The following is a 24309-nucleotide window of genomic DNA, read 5'->3' on the forward strand; positions in this document are numbered from 1 at the left end:
TACATACCAGATAATTACCACATGTATTGTTTCTATAATAGCAGGGAATTACACATGTATTGTCTCTATAGATACCAGGTAATTACACATGTATTGTCCTCTAATATATACCAGGTAATTACACATGTATTGTCCTATATATACCAGGTACATTTACACATGTGTTGGTCTCTATATATACCAGGGAATTACACATGTATTGTCTCTATATATACCAGGTAATTACACATGTGTTGTCTCTATATATACCAGGGAATTACACATGTATTGTCTCTATATATACCAGGTAATTACACATGTGTTGTCTCTATATATACCAGGGAATTACACATGTGTTGTCTCTATATATACCAGGGATACACATGTGTTGTCTCTATATATACCAGGGAATTACACATGTATTGTCTCTATCTATACCAGGGAATTTACACATGTGTTGTCTCTATATATACCAGGTAATTACACATGTGTTGTCTCTATATATACCAGGGAATTACACATGTATTGTCTCTATATATACCAGGGAATTACACATGTATTGTCTCTATATATACCAGGTAATTACACATGTGTTGTCTCTATATATACCAGGGAATTACACATGTATTGTCTCTATATATACCAGGTAATTACACATGTGTTGTCTCTATATATACCAGGGAATTACACATGTGTTGTCTCTATATATACCAGGGAATTACACATGTATTGTCTCTATATATACCAGGGAATTACACATGTATTGTCTCTATATATACCAGGGAATTACACATGTATTGTCTCTATATATACCAGGTAATTACACATGTGTTGTCTCTATATATACCAGGTAATTACACATGTGTTGTCTCTATATATACCAGGGAATACACATGTGTTGTCTCTATATATACCAGGGAATTACACATGTATTGTCTCTATATATACCAGGGAATTACACATGTGTTGTCTCTATATATACCAGGAATTACACATGTGTTGTGTCTCTATATATACCAGGTAATTACACATGTATTGTCTCTATATATACCAGGTAATTACACATGTATTGTCTCTATATATACCAGGGAATTACACATGTATTGTCTCTATATATACCAGGGAATTACACATGTATTGTCTCTATATATACCAGGGAATTACACATGTATTGTCTCTATATATACCAGGTAATTACACATGTATTGTCTCTATATATACCAGGTAATTACACATGTATTGTCTCTATATATACCAGGTAATTACACATGTGTTGTCTCTATATATACCAGGTAATTACACGTGTTGTCTCTATATATACCAGGTAATTACACATGTATTGGCTCTATATATACCAGGTAATTACACATGTATTGGCTCTATATATACCAGGTAATTACACATGTATTGTCTCTATATATACCAGGTAATTACACATGTATTGGCTCTATATATACCAGGTAATTACACATGTATTGGCTCTATATATACCAGGGAATTACACATGTATTGTCTCTACCAGCTAATTAAAGATGTATTGTCTCTATATATATATATTTACCAGGTATCTACACATGTATTGTCTCTATATATACCAGGTAATTACACATGTATTGTCTCTATATATACCAGGGAATTACACATGTATTGTCTCTATATATACCAGGGAATTACACATGTATTGTCTCTATATATACCAGGTAATTACACATGTATTGTCTCTATATATACCAGGTAATTACACATGTATTGTCTCTATATATACCAGGTAATTACACATGTATTGTCTCTATATATACCAGGGAATTACACATGTATTGTCTCTATATATACCAGGTAATTACACATGTATTGTCTCTATATATACCAGGTAATTACACATGTATTGTCTCTATATATACCAGGTAATTACACATGTGTTGTCTCTATATATACCAGGGAATTACACATGTGTTGTCTCTATATATACCAGGTAATTACACATGTATTGTCTCTATATATACCAGGGAATTACACATGTATTGTCTCTATATATACCAGGGAATTACACATGTATTGTCTCTATATATACCAGGTAATTACACATGCGTTGTCTCTATATATACCAGGGAATTACACATGCATTGTCTCTATATATACCAGGTAATTACACATGTGTTGTCTCTATATATACCAGGTAATTACACATGTATTGTCTCTATATATACCAGGGAATTACACATGTATTGTCTCTATATATACCAGGGAATTACACATGTATTGTCTCTATATATACCAGGGAATTACACATGTATTGTCTCTATATATACCAGGTAATTACACATGTGTTGTCTCTATATATACCAGGGAATTACACATGTATTGTCTCTATATATACCAGGTAATTACACATGTGTTGTCTCTATATATACCAGGGAATTACACATGTATTGTCTCTATATATACCAGGTAATTACACATGTGTTGTCTCTATATATACCAGGGAATTACAACATGTGTTGTCTCTATATATACCAGGGAATTACACATGTGTTGTCTCTATATATACCAGGGAATTACACATGTATTGTCTCTATATATACCAGGGAATTACACATGTATTGTCTCTATATATACCAGGGAATTACACATGTGTTGTCTCTATATATACCAGGGAATTACACATGTGTTGTCTCTATATATACCAGGGAATTACACATGTATTGTCTCTATATATACCAGGGAATTACACATGTATTGTCTCTATATATACCAGGGAATTACACATGTATTGTCTCTATATATACCAGGTAATTACACATGTATTGTCTCTATATATACCAGGTAATTACACATGTGTTGTCTCTATATATACCAGGGAATTACACATGTATTGTCTCTATATATACCAGGTAATTACACATGTGTTGTCCTCTATATATACCAGGGAATTACACATGTATTGTCTCTATATATACCAGGTAATTACACATGTATTGTCTCTATATATACCAGGGAATTACACATGTATTGTCTCTATATATACCAGGGAATTACACATGTATTGTCTCTATATATACCAGGTAATTACACATGTGTTGTCTCTATATATACCAGGGAATTACACATGTGTTGTCTCTATATATACCAGGGAATTACACATGTGTTGTCTCTATATATACCAGGGAATTACACATGTATTGTCTCTATATATACCAGGGAATTACACATGTGTTGTCTCTATATATACCAGGGAATTACACATGTGTTGTCTCTATATATACCAGTTAATTACACATGTATTGTCTCTATATATACCAGGTAATTACACATGTATTGTCTCTATATATACCAGGGAATTACACATGTATTGTCTCTATATATACCAGGGAATTACACATGTATTGTCTCTATATATACCAGGGAATTACACATGTATTGTCTCTATATATACCAGGTAATTACACATGTATTGTCTCTATATATACCAGGTAATTACACATGTATTGTCTCTATATATACCAGGTAATTACACGTGTTGTCTCTATATATACCAGGTAATTACACGTGTTGTCTCTATATATACCAGGGAATTACACATGTATTGTCTCTATATATACCAGGGAATTACACATGTATTGTCTCTATATATACCAGGGAATTACACATGTATTGTCTCTATATATACCAGGTAATTACACATGTGTTGTCTCTATATATACCAGGTAATTACACATGTGTTGTCTCTATATATACCAGGGAATTACACGTGTATTGTCTCTATATATACCAGGTAATTACACATGTGTTGTCTCTATATATACCAGGGAATTACACATGTATTGTCTCTATATATACCAGGTAATTACACATGTGTTGTCTCTATATATACCAGGGAATTACACATGTATTGTCTCTATATATACCAGGTAATTACACATGTGTTGTCTCTATATATACCAGGGAATTACACATGTATTGTCTCTATATATACCAGGTAATTACACATGTATTGTCTCTATATATACCAGGGAATTACACATGTATTGTCTCTATATATACCAGGGAATTACACATGTATTGTCTCTATATATACCAGGTAATTACACATGTGTTGTCTCTATATATACCAGGGAATTACACATGTGTTGTCTCTATATATACCAGGGAATTACACATGTGTTGTCTCTATATATACCAGGGAATTACACATGTGTTGTCTCTATATATACCAGGTAATTACACATGTGTTGTCTCTATATATACCAGGGAATTACACATGTATTGTCTCTATATATACCAGGGAATTACACATGTATTGTCTCTATATATACCAGGGAATTACACATGTATTGTCTCTATATATACCAGGGAATTACACATGTATTGTCTCTATATATACCAGGGAATTACACATGTATTGTCTCTATATATACCAGGGAATTACACATGTATTGTCTCTATATATACCAGGTAATTACACATGTGTTGTCTCTATATATACCAGGGAATTACAACATGTGTTGTCTCTATATATACCAGGGAATTACACATGTGTTGTCTCTATATATACCAGGGAATTACACATGTGTTGTCTCTATATATACCAGGGAATTACACATGTGTTGTCTCTATATATACCAGGGAATTACACATGTGTTGTCTCTATATATACCAGGTAATTACACATGTATTGTCTCTATATATACCAGGGAATTACACATGTATTGTCTCTATATATACCAGGGAATTACACATGTATTGTCTCTATATATACCAGGGAATTACACATGTATTGTCTCTATATATACCAGGGAATTACACATGTATTGTCTCTATATATACCAGGGAATTACACATGTATTGTCTCTATATATACCAGGTAATTACACATGTATTTTCTCTATATATACCAGGTAATTACACATGTGTTGTCTCTATATATACCAGGTAATTACACGTGTTGTCTCTATATATACCAGGGAATTACACATGTATTGTCTCTATATATACCAGGGAATTACACATGTATTGTCTCTATATATACCAGGTAATTACACATGTGTTGTCTCTATATATACCAGGTAATTACACATGTGTTGTCTCTATATATACCAGGGAATTACACGTGTATTGTCTCTATATATACCAGGTAATTACACGTGTGTTGTCTCTATATATACCAGGGAATTACACGTGTATTGTCTCTATATATACCAGGTAATTACACATGTGTTGTCTCTATATATACCAGGGAATTACACATGTATTGTCTCTATATATACCAGGTAATTACACATGTGTTGTCTCTATATATACCAGGGAATTACACATGTATTGTCTCTATATATACCAGGTAATTACACATGTATTGTCTCTATATATACCAGGGAATTACACATGTATTGTCTCTATATATACCAGGGAATTACACATGTATTGTCTCTATATATACCAGGTAATTACACATGTGTTGTCTCTATATATACCAGGGAATTACACATGTGTTGTCTCTATATATACCAGGGAATTACACATGTGTTGTCTCTATATATACCAGGGAATTACACATGTGTTGTCTCTATATATACCAGGGAATTACACATGTGTTGTCTCTATATATACCAGGGAATTACACATGTATTGTCTCTATATATACCAGGTAATTACACATGTATTGTCTCTATATATACCAGGGAATTACACATGTATTGTCTCTATATATACCAGGTAATTACACATGTATTGTCTCTATATATACCAGGTAATTACACATGTATTGTCTCTATACCAGGGTATTACACATGTTTTATAACTATACACCAGGGTATTTTATACTGATAGATACCTTATTATGCATCTATAAGCCATGTACTAGCTTATAACCTTTATAACCTGATGCTATACTACACCCTGGTATTACACATTTATAATTTCATAACATCTATCAATATAAACCAAACTCAGCTACAACCAGCTAATATCCATTTTACTAAACTGTTATAATCTCTGCTACAGTCACTTAACCACATTTTCACTGTAGACCTGCTTTATGATCTGTATAAGGCCATAAGCAAACAGGAAAAGGCTCATCCAGAGGTGGCGCTCCTAGTGGCCGGGGACTTTAATGCAGGGAAACTCAAATCTGTTTTATCTCATTTCTACCAGTATGTTAAATGTGCAACCAGAGGGGAAAAAACTCTGGACCACCTTTACTCCACACACAGAGACGCGTACAAAGCCCTCCGTTTGGCAAATCTGATCATAATTCTATCTTCCTGCTGACAAGTAAAAAAACAGGAAGTACCAGTGACTCAGTCAATAAAAAGTGGTCAGATGAAGCAGATGCTAAACGACAGGACTGTTTTGCTAGCACAGACTGGAATATGTTCCGGTATTCATCCAATAGCATTGAGGAGTACACCACATCAGTCACTGGCTTCATCAATAAGTGCATCGACGACGTCGTCCCCACAGTGACCGTACGTACTCACATCCGCAGCCGATGTAAGAGCTTTAAACAGGTCAACATTCACAAGGCCGCAGGGCCAGACGGATTACCAGGACGTGTACTCCAAGCATGCGCTGACCAACAGGCAAGTGTCTTCACTGATATTTTCAACCTCTCCCTGACCGAGTCTGTAATACCAACATGTTTCAAGCAGACCACCATAGTCCCTGTGCCCAAGAACACAAAGGTAACCTCCCTAAATGACTACCGACCTGTAGCACTCACGTCTGTAGCCATGAAGTGCTTTGAAAGGCTGGTCATGGCTCACATCAACACCATTATCCCAGAAACCCTAGACCCACTCCAATTTGCATACCGCGCCAACAGATCCACAAATGATGCTAACTCTATTGCACTCCACACTGCCCTTTCCCACCTGGACAAGAGGAACATCTATGTGAGAATGCTATTCATTGACTACAGCGCACCGTTCAACACGATAGTACCCTCAAAGCTCATCACTAAGCTAAGGATCCTGGGACTAAACACCTCCCTCTGTAACTGGATCCTGGACTTCCTGACGGGCCGCCCCCCAGGTGGTGAGGGTAGGTAACAACACATCCGCCACGCTGATCCTCAACACTGGAGCTCCCCAGGGGTGCGTGCTCAGTCCCCTCCTGTACTCCCTGTTCACTCATGACTGCACGGCCAGGCACGACTCCAACACCATCATTAAGTTTGCCGATAACACAACAGTGGAGGCCTGATAACCGACAACGACGAGACAGCCTATAGGGAGGTGGTCAGAGACCTGGCAGTGTGGTGTCAAGGACACCTTCTCCCTCAATGTGAGCAAGACAAAGGAGATGATTGTGGACTACAGGAAAAGGAGTCCACGATGGGGCTGCTGTGGAGCAGGTTGAGAGCTTCAAGTTCCTTGGTGTCCACATCACTAACAAACTATCATGGTCCAAACACACTAAGACAGTCATGAAGAGGGCACGACAAAACCTATTTCCCATCAGGAGACTGAAAAGATTTGGCATGGGTCCTCAGATCCTCAAAAGGTTCTACAGCTGCACTATCGAGAGCATCCTGACTGGTTGCATCACTGCCTGGTATGGCAACTGCTCGGCTTCCGACCGCAAGGCACTACAGAGGGTAGTGCGTACGGCCCAGTACATCACTGGGGCCAAGCTTCCTGCCATCCAGGACCTCTATACCAGGCGGTGTCAGAGGAAGGCCCTAAAACGTTCAAAGACTCCAGTCACCCCAGTCATAGATTGTTCTCTCTGCTACCACATGGCAAGCAGTACCGGAGCGCCAAGTCTAGTTCCAAAAGGCTTCTTAACAGCTTCAAGCCATAAGACTCCTGAACAGCTAATCAAATGGCTACCCAGACCCCTCTTTTACGCTGCTGCTACTCTCTGTTAATTATCAATGCATAATCACCTTAACTCTACCTACATGTACATATTAACTAAATTTCCTCAACTAACCTCACTAACGTGTACCCCTGCACATTGACTCTGTACCGGTACCCCCTGTATATAGCCTCGCTATTGTTATTTTACTGCTGCTGTTGAATTATTTGTTACTTTTTATTTTAAATTTTTTCTTAACTTAAAGCATTGTTGGTTAAAGGCTTGTAAGTAATCATTTCACTGTAAGGTCTGTTGTATTCGGCGCATATGACGAATACAATTTGATTTTACATGGCTGCTAATTCCACATGTATTCCATATGAACCCTTCTAAAAGCATCATACACTACGCTTATCATCTATAAACCAGCTAATTCCACATGTATTACATGTTACAGAACTCTGAACCAGTTTATAACTCTCAGTAAAGTCCCACTGAAGCCCTAGCTCCTATTGGTCAGTAGATCTGAAGCCCTAGCTCCTATTGGTCAGTAGATCTGAAGCCCTAGCTCCTATTGGTCAGTAGATCTGAAGCCTTAGCTCCTATTGGTCAGTAGATCTGAAGCCCTAGCTCCTATTGGTCAGTAGATCTGAAGCCCTAGCTCCTATTGGTCAGTAGATTTGAAGCCCTAGCTCCTATTGGTCAGTAGAACTAGGAATGATCAGTGGTTGTAGAACACATGAGACTGATGTTTGTTCTCTCTCCAGAAACCAGCCCCAGCCAAGACTGAACCCAAGGCCAAGAAGGAGAAACCAGCAAAGGTAAGAGAACAGAACTACAAACCCCAGGGTTGCACATAATAGAACTATAATAGAACTACAAACGCTAGAGCAATCACACAACAGAACTACAAACCCCAGGGTTGCACATAATAGAACTATAATAGAACTACAAACGCTAGAGCAATCACACAACAGAACTACAAACCCCAGGGTTGCACATAATAGAACTACAAACGCTAGAGCAATCACACAACAGAACTACAAACCCCAGGGTTGCACATAATAGAACTATAATAGAACTACAAACGCTAGAGCAATCACATTACAGAACTACAAACCCCAGGGTTGCACATAATAGAACTATAATAGAACTACAAACGCTAGAGCAATCACATTACAGAACTACAAACCCCAGGGTTGCACATAATAGACTGAACCAAAATATAAACACAACATGCAACAATTTCAAAGATTTTACAGTTACAGTTCATAGAAGGAAATCAGTCAATTGAAATAAATTAATTATGCCCTAATCTATTGATTTCACATGACTGGGCAGTGGCTCAGCCGTGGGTGGGCCTGGGAGAGCATAAGCCCACCCACTTGGGAGCTAGGTCCACCCACTCGGGAGTCAGGCCCAGCCAATCAGAATTAGTTTTTCCCCCAAAAAGGTCTTTATTACAGACAGAAATACTCCTCAGCACCCCCCTTCCACTCCTCAGATGATCCCGCAGGTGAAGAAGCCGGATGTGGAGGTCCTGGGCTGGTGTGGTTACATGTGGTCTGCGGTTGTGAGGCCGGTTGGGCGTACTGCCAAATTCTCTAAAGTGACTTTGGAGGCGGCTTATGGTAGAGAAATTCTCATTCAATTCTCTGGCAACAACTCTGTTGGACATTCCTGGAGTCTGCACGCTCCCTCAACTTGAGACATCTGTGGCATTGTTGTGTGACCAAAATAAAAAGGTGGCCTTTTATTGTCACCAGCACAAGGCTCACCTGTGTAATTATCATGCTGTTTTGAGAGAAATAAGCTTTTTGTGTCTATGGAACATTTCTAGGATCTTTCATTTTAGCTCATGAAACATGTGACCAACACTTTACTTGTTGTGTTTATATTTTTGTTCAGTATAAAACTCTAGAGCAATCACATTACAGAACTACAAACCCCAGAGCAATCACATTACAGAACTACAAACCCCAGAGCAATCACATTACAGAACTACAAACCCCAGAAGCATCACAAAAAAACAGAACTATAAACCCACTCTCTAGAAAGAGCAGGCATATAGTATACCTTTTTCACATTTTTAAGTGTAACCTTTGTTTAACTAGGCAAGTCAGTTAAGAACAATTTCTTATTTACAATGACGACCTACCCCGGCCAAACCCGGACAACGCTGGATCAATTACGCGCCGCCCTATGGGACTCCCAATCACGGCCAGTTGTGATACAGCCTAGAATCGAACCAGGGTCTGTAGTGACACCTCAAGCACTGAGATACAGTACCTTAGACCGCTGTACCACTCGGGAGCCCAGTATAGATGAGGATAACGTTAAGGATAATGTCTGTCATCCCCCCATCCAGAAAGAGAAGGCTGTGAACGACAAGAAGGAGGAGAAGAAAACTAAGAAGGCAGCAGCGAAGGAGAACGCAGAGGCCGCTGAGGAGAACCACTCTGAGAACGGAGACGCCAAGACCAACCAGGTAATATACATAACTATACTGTACACCACTGTACTATATACTGTACACTACCATAATGTACTGTACACTACTGTACTATATACTGTACACTACTATACTGTACACTACCATACTGTACACCACTGTACTATATACTGTACACTACCATACTGTACTGTACACTACTGTACTATATACTGTACACTACTATACTGTACACTACTATACTGTACACCACTGTACTATATACTGTACACTACCATACTGTACTGTACACTACTGTACTATATACTGTACACTACTATACTGTACACTACTATACTGTACACCACTGTACTATATACTGTACACTACCATACTGTACTGTACACTACTGTACTATATACTGTACACTACTATACTATATACTGTACACTACTATACTGTACACTACCATACTATACTGTACACCACTGTACTATATACTGTACACTACCATACTCTACTGTACTATATACTGTACACTACTGTACACCACTGTACTATATACTGTACACTACCATACTGTACTGTACACTACTGTACTATATACTGTACACTACTATACTATATACTGTACACTACTATACTGTACACTACCATACTGTACTGTACACTACTGTACTATATACTGTACACTACCATACTGTACAGTACACTACTGTACTATATACTGTACACTACCATACTGTACACTACCATACTGTACTGTACACTACTGTACTATATACTGTACACTACCATACTGTACAGTACACTACTGTACTATATACTGTACACTACCATACTGTACACTACCATACTGTACTGTACACTACCATACTGTACTGTACACTACTGTACTATATACTGTACACTACCATACTGTACTGTACACTACTGTACTATATACTGTACACTACCATACTGTACAGTACACTACTGTACTATATACTGTACACTACCATACTGTACACTACCATACTGTACTGTACACTACCATACTGTACTGTACACTACTGTACTATATACTGTACACTACCATACTGTACTGTACACTACTGTACTATATACTGTACACTACTGTACTATATACTGTACACTACTGTACTATATACTGTACACTACTATACTGTACACTACTATACTGTACTGTACACCACTGTACTAAAGTTTGGACACCTACTCATTCAAGGGTTTTTCTTTATTTTTATTATTTTCTACATTGTAGAATCATACCGAAGACATCAAAACTATGAAATGACACATGGAATAATGTAGTAACCCAAAAAGTTTTAAACAAATCAAAATAGATTTTAGATTCTTCTAAGTAGCCACCTTCTGTGGTCCAACTCATCGCAAACCATCGCATTTGGGTTGAGGTTGGGTGACTGTGGAGGCCAGGTCATGTGATGCAGCACTCCATCACTCTCCTTCTTGGTCAAATAGCCCTTACAAAGCCCGGAGGTGTGTTGGGTCATAGTCCTGTTGAAAAACAAATGATAGTCCCACTAAGCGCAAACCAGATGGGATGGCGTATCGCTGCAGAATGCTGTGGTAGCCATGCTGGTTAAGTGTGCCTTGAATTCTAAATAAATCACAGACAGTGTCACCAGCAAAGCACCCCCACACCATCACACCTCCTCCTCCATGCTTCATGGTGGGAACCAGACATCACACCTCCTCCTCCATGCTTCATAATGGGAACCACACCTCCACCTCCTCCTCCATGCTTCACGGTGGGAACCAGACATGCGGAGATCATCCGTTCAACTCCTCTGCGTCTCACAAAGACACGGCGGTTGGAACCAAAAATCTCAAATTTGGACTCATCAGACCGAAGGACAGATTTCCACCGGTCTAATGTCCATTGCTTGTGTTTCTTGCCCCAAGCAAGTCTCTTCTTCTCATTGGTGTCCTTTAGTAGTGGTTTCTTTGCAGCAATTCGACCATGAAGGTCTGATTCACACAGTCTCCTCTGAACAGTTGATGTTGAGATGTGTCTGTTACTTGAACTCTGAAGCATTTATTTGGGCTGCAAATTCTGAGGCTGGTAACTCTAATGAACTTATCCTCTGCAGCAGAGGTAACTCTGGGTCTTCCTTTCCTGTGGCGGTCCTCATGAGAACCAGTTTCATCACTGCGATGTAGTGCCTTAAACCACTGCACCACTCGGGAGGCCCCCGCATATTGATATTAACAAACAATTGGTCCCCTAAAAAATGCGTCGCTTCCGTTAACTTTCAAAATCCCGATGTGGCCCTCAAGCCAAAAAGTTTGCCCACCCCGTCTTAAAGTAATGATGGACTGTCGTTTCTCTTTGCTTATTTGAGCTGTTCTTGCCATAAGATGAACTTGATATTTTACCAGATATCTTCTGCATACCACCGCTACCTTGTCACAACACAAATGATTTATCTAATGCCGTTTGGGTCTTTGCATGTCAAAAAATATACACTTCAAATAACACTATTTGACGTCAAATAAGCTTGTTGACCAATCAGGACCTGATATGACTACACGTCACAATAATTGAACGTGTTCATACATTTTTGACGTAGTTATTACACATTGATTACACTCGTATTTCATATGTCACAATGATTCACCAATACGTATGCTATGATGCTAGTAAAGATTTGTCTCGCGCACCTTCCGCTGCAGCACGATCGCAGACACTTTTCCCCAAGCTCTGGACAGTGCTGGGTATTAAAAGCTAGCTAGCTGATGGATGCAAACAACGTTCTTCCCCAAAAACATAGCAAAACGACATCTGTAGTTAGCTAGCTAAGTGTCATCATCCAAAATACACCTAATTTATAAGACAGTTCTTATTTGACTAATGGTGGTCAGACCCACCTAATGTGAAGCTAGCCACAATACGGATTACCCACAATAGTGCGATTTGCGGTTTAATTTAAAAATAAACGTCTCTCAATGAAAGTTATGCAAATAATACAAATAGTGGAATCATGACATAATGGAATAGATCACGCTAAACGAGGTCGGGAATGTTCTTATATAAATTCAACAAAAGACAATAATTTGACAAATCTGTTGAAATCACACTGGATGTATTATAGTTTAGAATGGCACAGGGGTCATCTTTATTTCACTGTACAGCCTTACGTATGGATTGTGGATCAATGACATGGGGTATCAGTCTAGTCAGTGACACCCAGAGAACATTAGCGTCGTAGCTCTTGTTGGGGGACTCTGAAACCACTGTGAATTGAGCCACGTTTGTTGTATCAGTCAACCCACTAAGTGTATTGAACACTCTTCCAGGAGAAAAACAATACAACCTGGATGTTTTGGAGCCTGATAACGCTTGAGGAGGACTTTGGGGAAAATAACCACCTGGGTACAGAGTAGACTGATACCCCCAATCGTCCCCAATCGTTAGGTAAGGCTGTACCAATGTCAATACGCACAATAGTCTGACTGCGGAGGGGATTTCCCACAGTCAAAGTCCCGCAATAAGAGCTATGACGCTAATATTTGCGTAAACTCTTCACAATTGTGTTCTGTGGGTGTCACCGAGTAGACTGATACCCCATTTCATTGCTCCACATTCCAACACCAACCTTGTTTAACATGATCTAGTATAAATACGGCACGATTCCACCAATTGTAACCTTCTGCATCACTTTCAAAGATAAACTTTTATTTTGAAGGCGAACAGCAAAGTCTACTATTGTGGCTATTCCTTATTGTGGCTAGCTTCACAACACATAACCCAGTCCGGTAAAGCCATTGTAGCCAGATGAAGCTAGCTGGCTGTTTATAACGTTAGTTTTGGGCAACAGGATTAAGTAGCTGGTTAGCTAGTTATTTCAATAGGCGAACAACAAGTGGCTACCTAGCTAATACTTACTCACAAGGATTCCTAAATCATTGTTAAGAATAATGAAAATGACTGCAGTTTTTACTGGTCATTGTTTTCAGGCTGGTTGTATTGGTGCTAGCTAGGTACCAAGCTAAAGCTAGCTAACTACCTCAGAAGTTGCTGATAACATCTGTATCAAAGATATTAGCATTTCAAATGCTCACAAGGACGTTTTCCCCGTTTTCAGTGATTGTAACGTTAAGCACACAACATTCTAGAAAATAATAGTGTTATTGGGACGTGTCAAATTAAAAGCTTATTTGACGTGTAACGACGCTAAACGGTGTTCCATGCTGATTGGCTCAAACACATCAAGAAGGGAAAAAATCCACAAATGAACTTTGAACAAGGCACACCTGTTCATTCAAATGCCTTCCAGACTGTAGAGCTGGCATCAAGGCAACGGGTGGCTACTTTGAACAATCTCAAATATCAAATGTTTTTGGGGGTTTACTACATGATTTCATGTGTTATTTCATAGTTTTGATGTCTTCACTATTATTCTACAATGTAGAAAATAATAAAAATATAGAAAAACCCTGGAATGAGTAGGTGTGTCAACGTTTGACTGGTGCTGTACACTACTATACTGTACACTACTGTACTATACTATATACTATACACTACTGCTCTATGTATTACTCTACTGTACACTATACACTACTATACTGTACTATATACGACTATACTATATACTATACACTACTGCTCTATGTATTACTCTACTGTACACTATACACTACTATACTGTACACTACTGTACTATATACGACTATACTATATACTATACACTACTGCTCTATGTATTACTCTACTGTACACTATACACTACTATACTGTACACTACTATACACGACTATACTATACACCACTACACGATACACTGCTGTACTATACACCACTATACTATACACTAATATACTATACACTACTATGATATGTACTACTATACTGTACACTACTATACTATGCACTACTGTGCTGTACACTACTATACTATACACTACTATGCTGTACTCTACACTTCTATAATGTACACTACTATACACTTCTTTCCTATACGCTACTGTACACTACTATACTATACACTAATTTACACTACTATATACACTATTATACACAAATAAACTATACGCTACTGTATACTATACACACATATACTATTCACTACTATACTGTACACTACTATAATGTACACTACTATACTATACAGTACTATACTATACACTAATTTACACTGCTATATACACTATTATACACGAATAAACTATACGCTACTGTATACTATACACACATATACTATTCACTACTATACTATGCACTACTGTGCTGTACACTACTATACACTACTATGCTGTACTCTACTATACACTTCTATACTGTACACTACTATACACTACTGTACTATACACTACTATACTGTACTTTACTATACTGTACACTTCTATAATGTACACTACTATACACTTCTATAATGTACACTACTATACACTACTATACACTACTATACTATACACCACTATACTATACACTACTATACCATACTATACACTACTATACTATACACTACTATACTGTACACTACTATACTATACACTACTATACACTACTATACCATACACTACTATACTATACACTACTATACTGTACACTACTATACTATACACTACTATACCATACACCACTATACTATACACTACTATACACTACTATACTGTACACAACTATACTATACACTACTACACACTACTGTACTATGCACTACTATACTATACACTACTATACACTACTATACTATACACTATACCATACACCACTATACTATACACTACTATACTATACACTACTATACACTACTATACTGTACACAACTATACTATACACTCCTATACCATACACTACTACACACTACTGTACTATGCACTACTATACTATACACTACTATACTATACACTGCTATACACTACTATACACGACTATACTATACACCACTACACGATACACTACTGTACTATACACCACTATACTATACACTACTATACTATACACTAATATACTATACACTACTATGATATGTACTACTATACTGTACACTACTATACTATACATTACTCTACTATGCACTTCTATACTGTACACTACTGTACTACGCACTACTATACTATACACTACTATACTCTACTATACTATACACTGCTATACTATACACTGCTATACCATACACTACTATACACTACTATACTATACACTACTACACTACTATACTATACACTGCTATACTATACACTACTATACTATACACTACTATACTATACACTACTATGCTATACACTACTATACTATACATTACTATACTATACACTACTATACTATACATTACTATACTATGCATTACTATACTATACATTACTATACTATACATTACTATACTATACTATACACTACTATACACTACTATACTATACACTACTATACTATACATTACCATACTATACACTACTATACTATACACTACTATACACTACTATACTATGCATTACTATACATTACTATACTATACACTACTATACTATACACTACTATACTATACACTACTATACATTACTATACATTACTATACTATACATTACTATACTATACACTACTATACTATACACTACTACACTATACACTACTATACACTACTATACTATACACTACTATACTATACACTACTATACACTACTATACTATACATTACTATACTATACACTACTATACTATACACTACTACACTATACTATACTATACACTACTATACTATACACTACTATACACTACTATACTATACACTACTATACTATACACTACTATACTATGCATTACTATACTATACATTACTATACTATACACTACTATACTATACACTACTATACTATACACTACTATACATTACTATACTATACACTACTATACATTACTATACTATACATTACTATACTATACACTACTATACTATACACTCCTATACTATACACTACTATACACTACTATACTATACACTACTATACTATACACTACTATACACTACTATACTATACATTACTATACTATACACTACTATACTATACATTACTATACATTACTATACTATACATTACTATACTATACACTACTATACCATACTATACTATACTATACACTACTATACTATACTATACACTGCTATACACTACTATACTATGCATTACTATACTATACATTACTATACTATACACTACTATACTATACACTACTATACTATACACTACTATACTATGCATTACTATACTATACATTACTATACTATACACTACTATACTATACATTACTATACTATACATTACTATACTATACACTGTTATACTATACACTACTATACTATACATTACTATACACTACACTACTATACTATACACTACTATACTATACACTACTCTACTATACACTACTATACTATACACTACTGTACTATACACTACTATACACTACTATACTATACACTACTATACTATACCATACACTACTATGCTATACACTACTATACTATACACTACTATACATTACTATACTATACATTACTATACTATACACTACTATACTATACACTACTATACTATACATTACTATACTATACACTACTGTACTATACACTACTGTACTATACACTACTATACTATACACTACTATACTATACTATACACTACTATACTATACATTACTATACTATACACTACTGTACTATACACTACTATACTATACACTACTATACTATACTATACACTACTATACTATACACTACTATACTACACTATACACTACTATACTATACTATACACTACTATACTATACACTACTATACTATACACTACTATACACTACTGTACTATACACTACTATACTATACACTACTATACTATACTATACACTACTGTACTATACACTACTGTACTATACACTACTATACTATACTATACACTACTATACTATACACTACTATACTATACACTACTATACTATACACTACTATACATTACTATACTATACATTACTATACTATACATTACTATACTATACATTACTATACACTACACTACTATACTATACACTACTATACTATACACTACTATACTATACACTACTATACATTACTATACTATACATTACTATACACTACACTACTATACTATACATTACTATACTATACACTACTATACTATACACTACTATACTATACACTACTATACACTACTGTACTATACACTACTATACTATACACTACTATACACTACTGTACTATACACTACTATACTATACACTACTATACTATACACTACTATACTATACCATACACTACTATACTATACACTACTATACACTACTGTACTATACACTACTATACTATACACTACTATACTATACTATACACTACTGTACTATACACTACTGTACTATACACTACTGTACTATACTATACACTACTATACTATACACTACTATACTATACACTACTATACTATACACTACTATACATTACTATACTATACATTACTATACTATACATTACTATACTATACATTACTATACACTACACTACTATACTATACACTACTATACTATACACTACTATACTATACACTACTATACATTACTATACTATACATTACTATACACTACACTACTATACTATACACTACTATACTATACACTACTATACTATACACTACTATACTATACACTACTATACACTACTGTACTATACACTACTATACTATACACTACTATACACTACTGTACTATACACTACTATACTATACACTACTATACTATACACTACTGTACTATACACTACTGTACTATACACTACTATACTATACGCTACTATACTATACTATACACTACTATACTATACTATACACTACTATACTATACATTACTATACTATACACTACTGTACTATACACTACTGTACTATACACTACTATACTATACACTACTATACTATACACTACTATACTATACACTACTATACTATACTATACACTACTATACTATACTATACACTACTATACTATACACTACTATACTACACTATACACTACTATACCATACTATACACTACTATACTATACACTACTATACTATACTATACACTACTATACTATACACTACTATACTATACACTACTATACTATACACTACTATACTATACTATACACTACTATACTATACACTACTATACTATACACTACTATACTATACTATACACTACTGTACTATACACTACTATACTATACACTACTATACTATACACTACTATACTATACACTACTATACTATACACTACTATACTATACTATACACTTCTATACTATACATTACTGTACACTACATTACTGTACACTACATTACTATACACTACTATACTATACACTACTATACTATACTATACACTACTATACTATACACTTCTATACTATACATTACTGTACACTACATTACTATACTATACATTACTGTACACTACTATACTATACACTACTATACTATACACTACTATACTATACACTATTATACTATACACTATTATACTATACACTACTATACTATACACTACTATACTATACACTACTATACTATACTATACACTACTATACTATACTATACACTACTATACTATACACTACTATACTACACTATACACTACTATACCATACTATACACTACTATACTATACACTACTATACTATACTATACACTACTATACTATACACTACTATACTATACACTACTATACTATACACTACTATACTATACTATACACTACTATACTATACACTACTATACTATACACTACTATACTATACTATACACTACTGTACTATACACTACTATACTATACTATACACTACTATACTATACACTACTATACTATACACTACTATACTATACACTACTATACTATACTACACACTTCTATACTATACATTACTGTACACTACATTACTATACACTACTATACTATACACTACTATACTATACACTACTATACTATACACTACTATACTATACACTTCTATACTATACATTACTGTACACTACATTACTATACTATACATTACTGTACACTACATTACTATACACTACTATACTATACACTACTATACTATACACTACTATACTATACACTATTATACTATACACTACTATACTATACACTACTATACTATACTATACACTACTATACTATACTATACACTACTATACTATACACTACTATACTATACACTACTATACTACACTATACACTGCTATACCATACTATACACTACTATACTATACACTACTATACTATACTATACACTACTATACTATACACTACTATACTATACACTACTATACTATACACTACTATACTATACACTACTATACTATACACTACTATACTATACACTACTATACTATACTATACACTACTGTACTATACACTACTATACTATACTATACACTACTATACTATACACTACTATACTATACACTACTATACTATACACTACTATACTATACTATACACTTCTATACTATACATTACTGTACACTACATTACTATACACTACTATACTATACACTACTATACTATACACTACTATACTATACTATACACTACTTTACTATACACTTCTATACTATACATTACTGTACACTACATTACTATACTATACATTACTGTACACTACATTACTATACACTACTATACTATACACTACTATACTATACACTATTATACTATACACTACTATACTATACACTACTATACTATACTATACACTACTATACTATACACTTCTATACTATACATTACTGTACACTACATTACTATACACTACTATACTATACACTACTATACTATACTATACACTATTATACTATACACTACTATACTATACACTACTATACTATACTATACACTACTATACTATACACTTCTATACTATACATTACTGTACACTACATTACTATACACTACTATACTATACACTACTATACTATACTATACACTATTATACTATACACTACTATACTATACACTACTATACTATACTATACACTACTATACTATACACTTCTATACTATACATTACTGTACACTACATTACTATACACTACTATACTATACACTACTATACTATACTATACACTACGATACTATACACTACATTACTATACACTACTATACTATACACTACTATACTATACACTACTGTATTATACACTTCTTTATAAACAGAGTGTTTTGACCTTTTCAATGCTGATTGGCTGACATCCGTGGTATATCAGACCTATACCATGGGTATGAGAACATATACTTTTACTCTAATTACGGTGGTAACCAGTTTCTAATAGCAGTAAGGCACCTCAGGGGTTTATATACCACGGCTAAGGGCTGTATCCAGGCACTACGCGATGCGTGGTGCGTAAGAACAGCCCTTAGCCGTGGTATATTGGCCGTATATCACACCCCCTCGGGCCTTATTGCTTATGTACACTAGTAGGAGGAACTAGAAAGACGTCCTGGACTGTAGAGGACATGAGGCTGGTCATAAAGGGACATTAGAAGACATTGGTCAGCTTGATGGCAGAGATGAGCTCCTGTTTTAGGATGAGAAACTACCAGCAGGAATGTCAGGTTGTTCTACTGACCTCTAACCTCTGACCCTGCAGATGGACGATGCTCCCGAGGCGGAGAAGGAGGAAGCCAAGTCTGAGTAGCAACACTGCCGACCCCTGACCCCAACCCCCAGCCTGCCCCAGTGTTCGTGGTCCCCCTCCAAGGCATATTGTTAACAGAGGAATATTTTTATCAGTGATTTTATAAGTATACTATCTACTATCCGTACAGATTTTTAGCACAAAGCAAAGCTGAGTAATACAATACAGATCTGCAGTGGTCATATCAACAACGTGTCTGTAGGCAAGAGGAACACACTAAAATCTTTTTTAATTAAACAGCATTTCATGATTGTGTAGGAAGCAAAGCGTGTCCCGTCCCATAGTGAGTTGTGTTCCTGTGCCCCCCTCCTCCACAGTCTCCTAGGGTTCTACCTTAGTCCTGGTTTATTAACGGTTCTCCCTGACGTTCCCTTGCTTTGTCTAAATGTTCCTGTTTTTACATGAAACATGTTCTAAGTGTGTTGTCCAATAAGAAAGAGGAAGAGGATCATGAGAAACATTCTGGACAGATTGACATGCGTGTGTCTCCTAGGCGACCCTGTAACAGTGACATGCGTGTCTCCTAGGCGACCCTGTAACAGTGACATGCGTGTCTCCTAGGCGACCCTGTAACAGTGACATGCGTGTGTCTCCTAGGCGACCCTGTAACAGTGACATGCGTGTCTCCTAGGCGACCCTGTAACAGTGACATGCGTGTCTCCTAGGCGACCCTGTAACAGTGACATGCGTGTCTCCTAGGCGACCCTGTAACAGTGACATGCGTGTCTCCTAGGCGACCCTGTAACAGTGACATGCGTGTCTCCTAGGCGACCCTGTAACAGTGACATGCGTGTCTCCTAGGCGACCCTGTAACAGTGACATGCGTGTCTCCTAGGCGACCCTGTAACAGTGACATGCGTGTGTCTCCTAGGCGACCCTGTAACAGTGACATGCGTGTGTCTCCTAGGCGACCCTGTAACAGTGACATGCGTGTGTCTCCTAGGCGACCATGTAACAGTGACATGCGTGTGTCTCCTAGGCGACCATGTAACAGTGACATGCGTGTGTCTCCTAGGCGACCCTGTAACAGTGACATGCGTGTCTCCTAGGCGACCCTGTAACAGTGACATGCGTGTCTCCTAGGCGACCCTGTAACAGTGACATGCGTGTGTCTCCTAGGCGACCCTGTAACAGTGACATGCGTGTCTCCTAGGCGACCCTGTAACAGTGACATGCGTGTCTCCTAGGCGACCCTGTAACAGTGACATGCGTGTGTCTCCTAGGCGACCCTGTAACAGTGACATGCGTGTGTCTCCTAGGCGACCCTGTAACAGTGACATGCGTGTGTCTCCTAGGCGACCCTGTAACAGTGACATGCGTGTCTCCTAGGCGACCATGTAACAGTGACATGCGTGTGTCTCCTAGGCGACCCTGTAACAGTGACATGCGTGTGTCTCCTAGGCGACCCTGTAACAGTGACATGCGTGTGTCTCCTAGGCGACCACAGCAGTAGTGTGTGACAGCTCTCCATCTTGCTGGTTTTCTAAACACATGTTTTTTTTTAGATGAGCAGTTCTCTGACGTGTCCCTCTGATGTTCTGGAATTATCCAATAAAACAAGTCCTGTGAATTTTCCTCAAAATGTTGTTGTCATTATTACATCCCCGGTGTAGTTGGGTCTTAATGTTTAGTTTTCATTATGTGTGAAGGTGTTACGAACAATGAGGAAAATTGTGAGGAGTCAGGCGCAGAGAGCAAAGATATGGGGAAAAACCACTCTTTAATGTCCAACCAGAAGAACAGCTGGTAACGTCAAAACATTGGCGTAATAATCCACTTGAATAAAGTACACACTGGAAAAATAATCCAGACTGTGGAAAACCCCAAAAATGAAACGAACAACCTCATACAAAACAGAAAGACAAGCCCGCACAAACAGAAGCGGGCTGAACGAACTTAAATAGCACCACCCTAACAACCAAACAATAAACAGGTGAAAACAATTAGACAAAACCAAACGAAAAGGGAAAAAGGATCGGTGGCAGCTAGTAGACCGGCGACGACGACCGCCGAGCGCCACTCGAACAGGAAGGGGAGCCACCTTCGGTAATACTCGTTACAGAAGGCTGTTGTCATTATTACATCCCCGGTGTAGTTGGGTCTTAATGTTTAGTTTTTATTATGTGTGAAGGCTGTTGTCATTATTACATCCCCCGGTGTAGTTGGGTCTTAATGTTTAGTTTTTATTATGTGTGAAGCTGTTGCAGTTCTGTTTTAGTTCTGTTGTGGAACTAGCTTCTGACCAGTCCAGCAGGAAACACATTAATACTACTCCTGGATTCTCTATTGATCATGCTGTTTAGTCCACGACTAGGCCCGACAGTGTTAATGTTAACCACATTTCTCCTCACAGCTGCTCTTTTAGGGAAAATGCTCTACGGCACTGATAGACACA

At 36.6% G+C, this 24309-nt stretch overlaps 1 protein-coding gene across 1 annotated transcript; it reads left to right on the top strand.

The window, feature by feature from the left end:
- Positions 1-8468: 8468 nt before the first annotated feature.
- Positions 8469-23496, top strand: LOC120041703 (104 kDa microneme/rhoptry antigen-like). The gene is made up of 5 exons (XM_038986572.1): positions 8469-8594; positions 10142-10261; positions 21867-22407; positions 22442-22542; positions 22700-23496. Exons 3-5 carry the CDS (start codon positions 22365-22367, stop codon positions 22961-22963), a joined length of 408 nt encoding a protein of 135 aa, XP_038842500.1. The 5' UTR covers positions 8469-8594; positions 10142-10261; positions 21867-22364; the 3' UTR covers positions 22964-23496.
- The last annotated feature ends 813 nt before the right edge of the window (positions 23497-24309 follow it).

The sequence above is a fragment of the Salvelinus namaycush genome, unplaced genomic scaffold, assembly GCF_016432855.1.
Source record: "Salvelinus namaycush isolate Seneca unplaced genomic scaffold, SaNama_1.0 Scaffold510, whole genome shotgun sequence".
Lineage (NCBI taxonomy): Eukaryota > Metazoa > Chordata > Actinopteri > Salmoniformes > Salmonidae > Salvelinus > Salvelinus namaycush.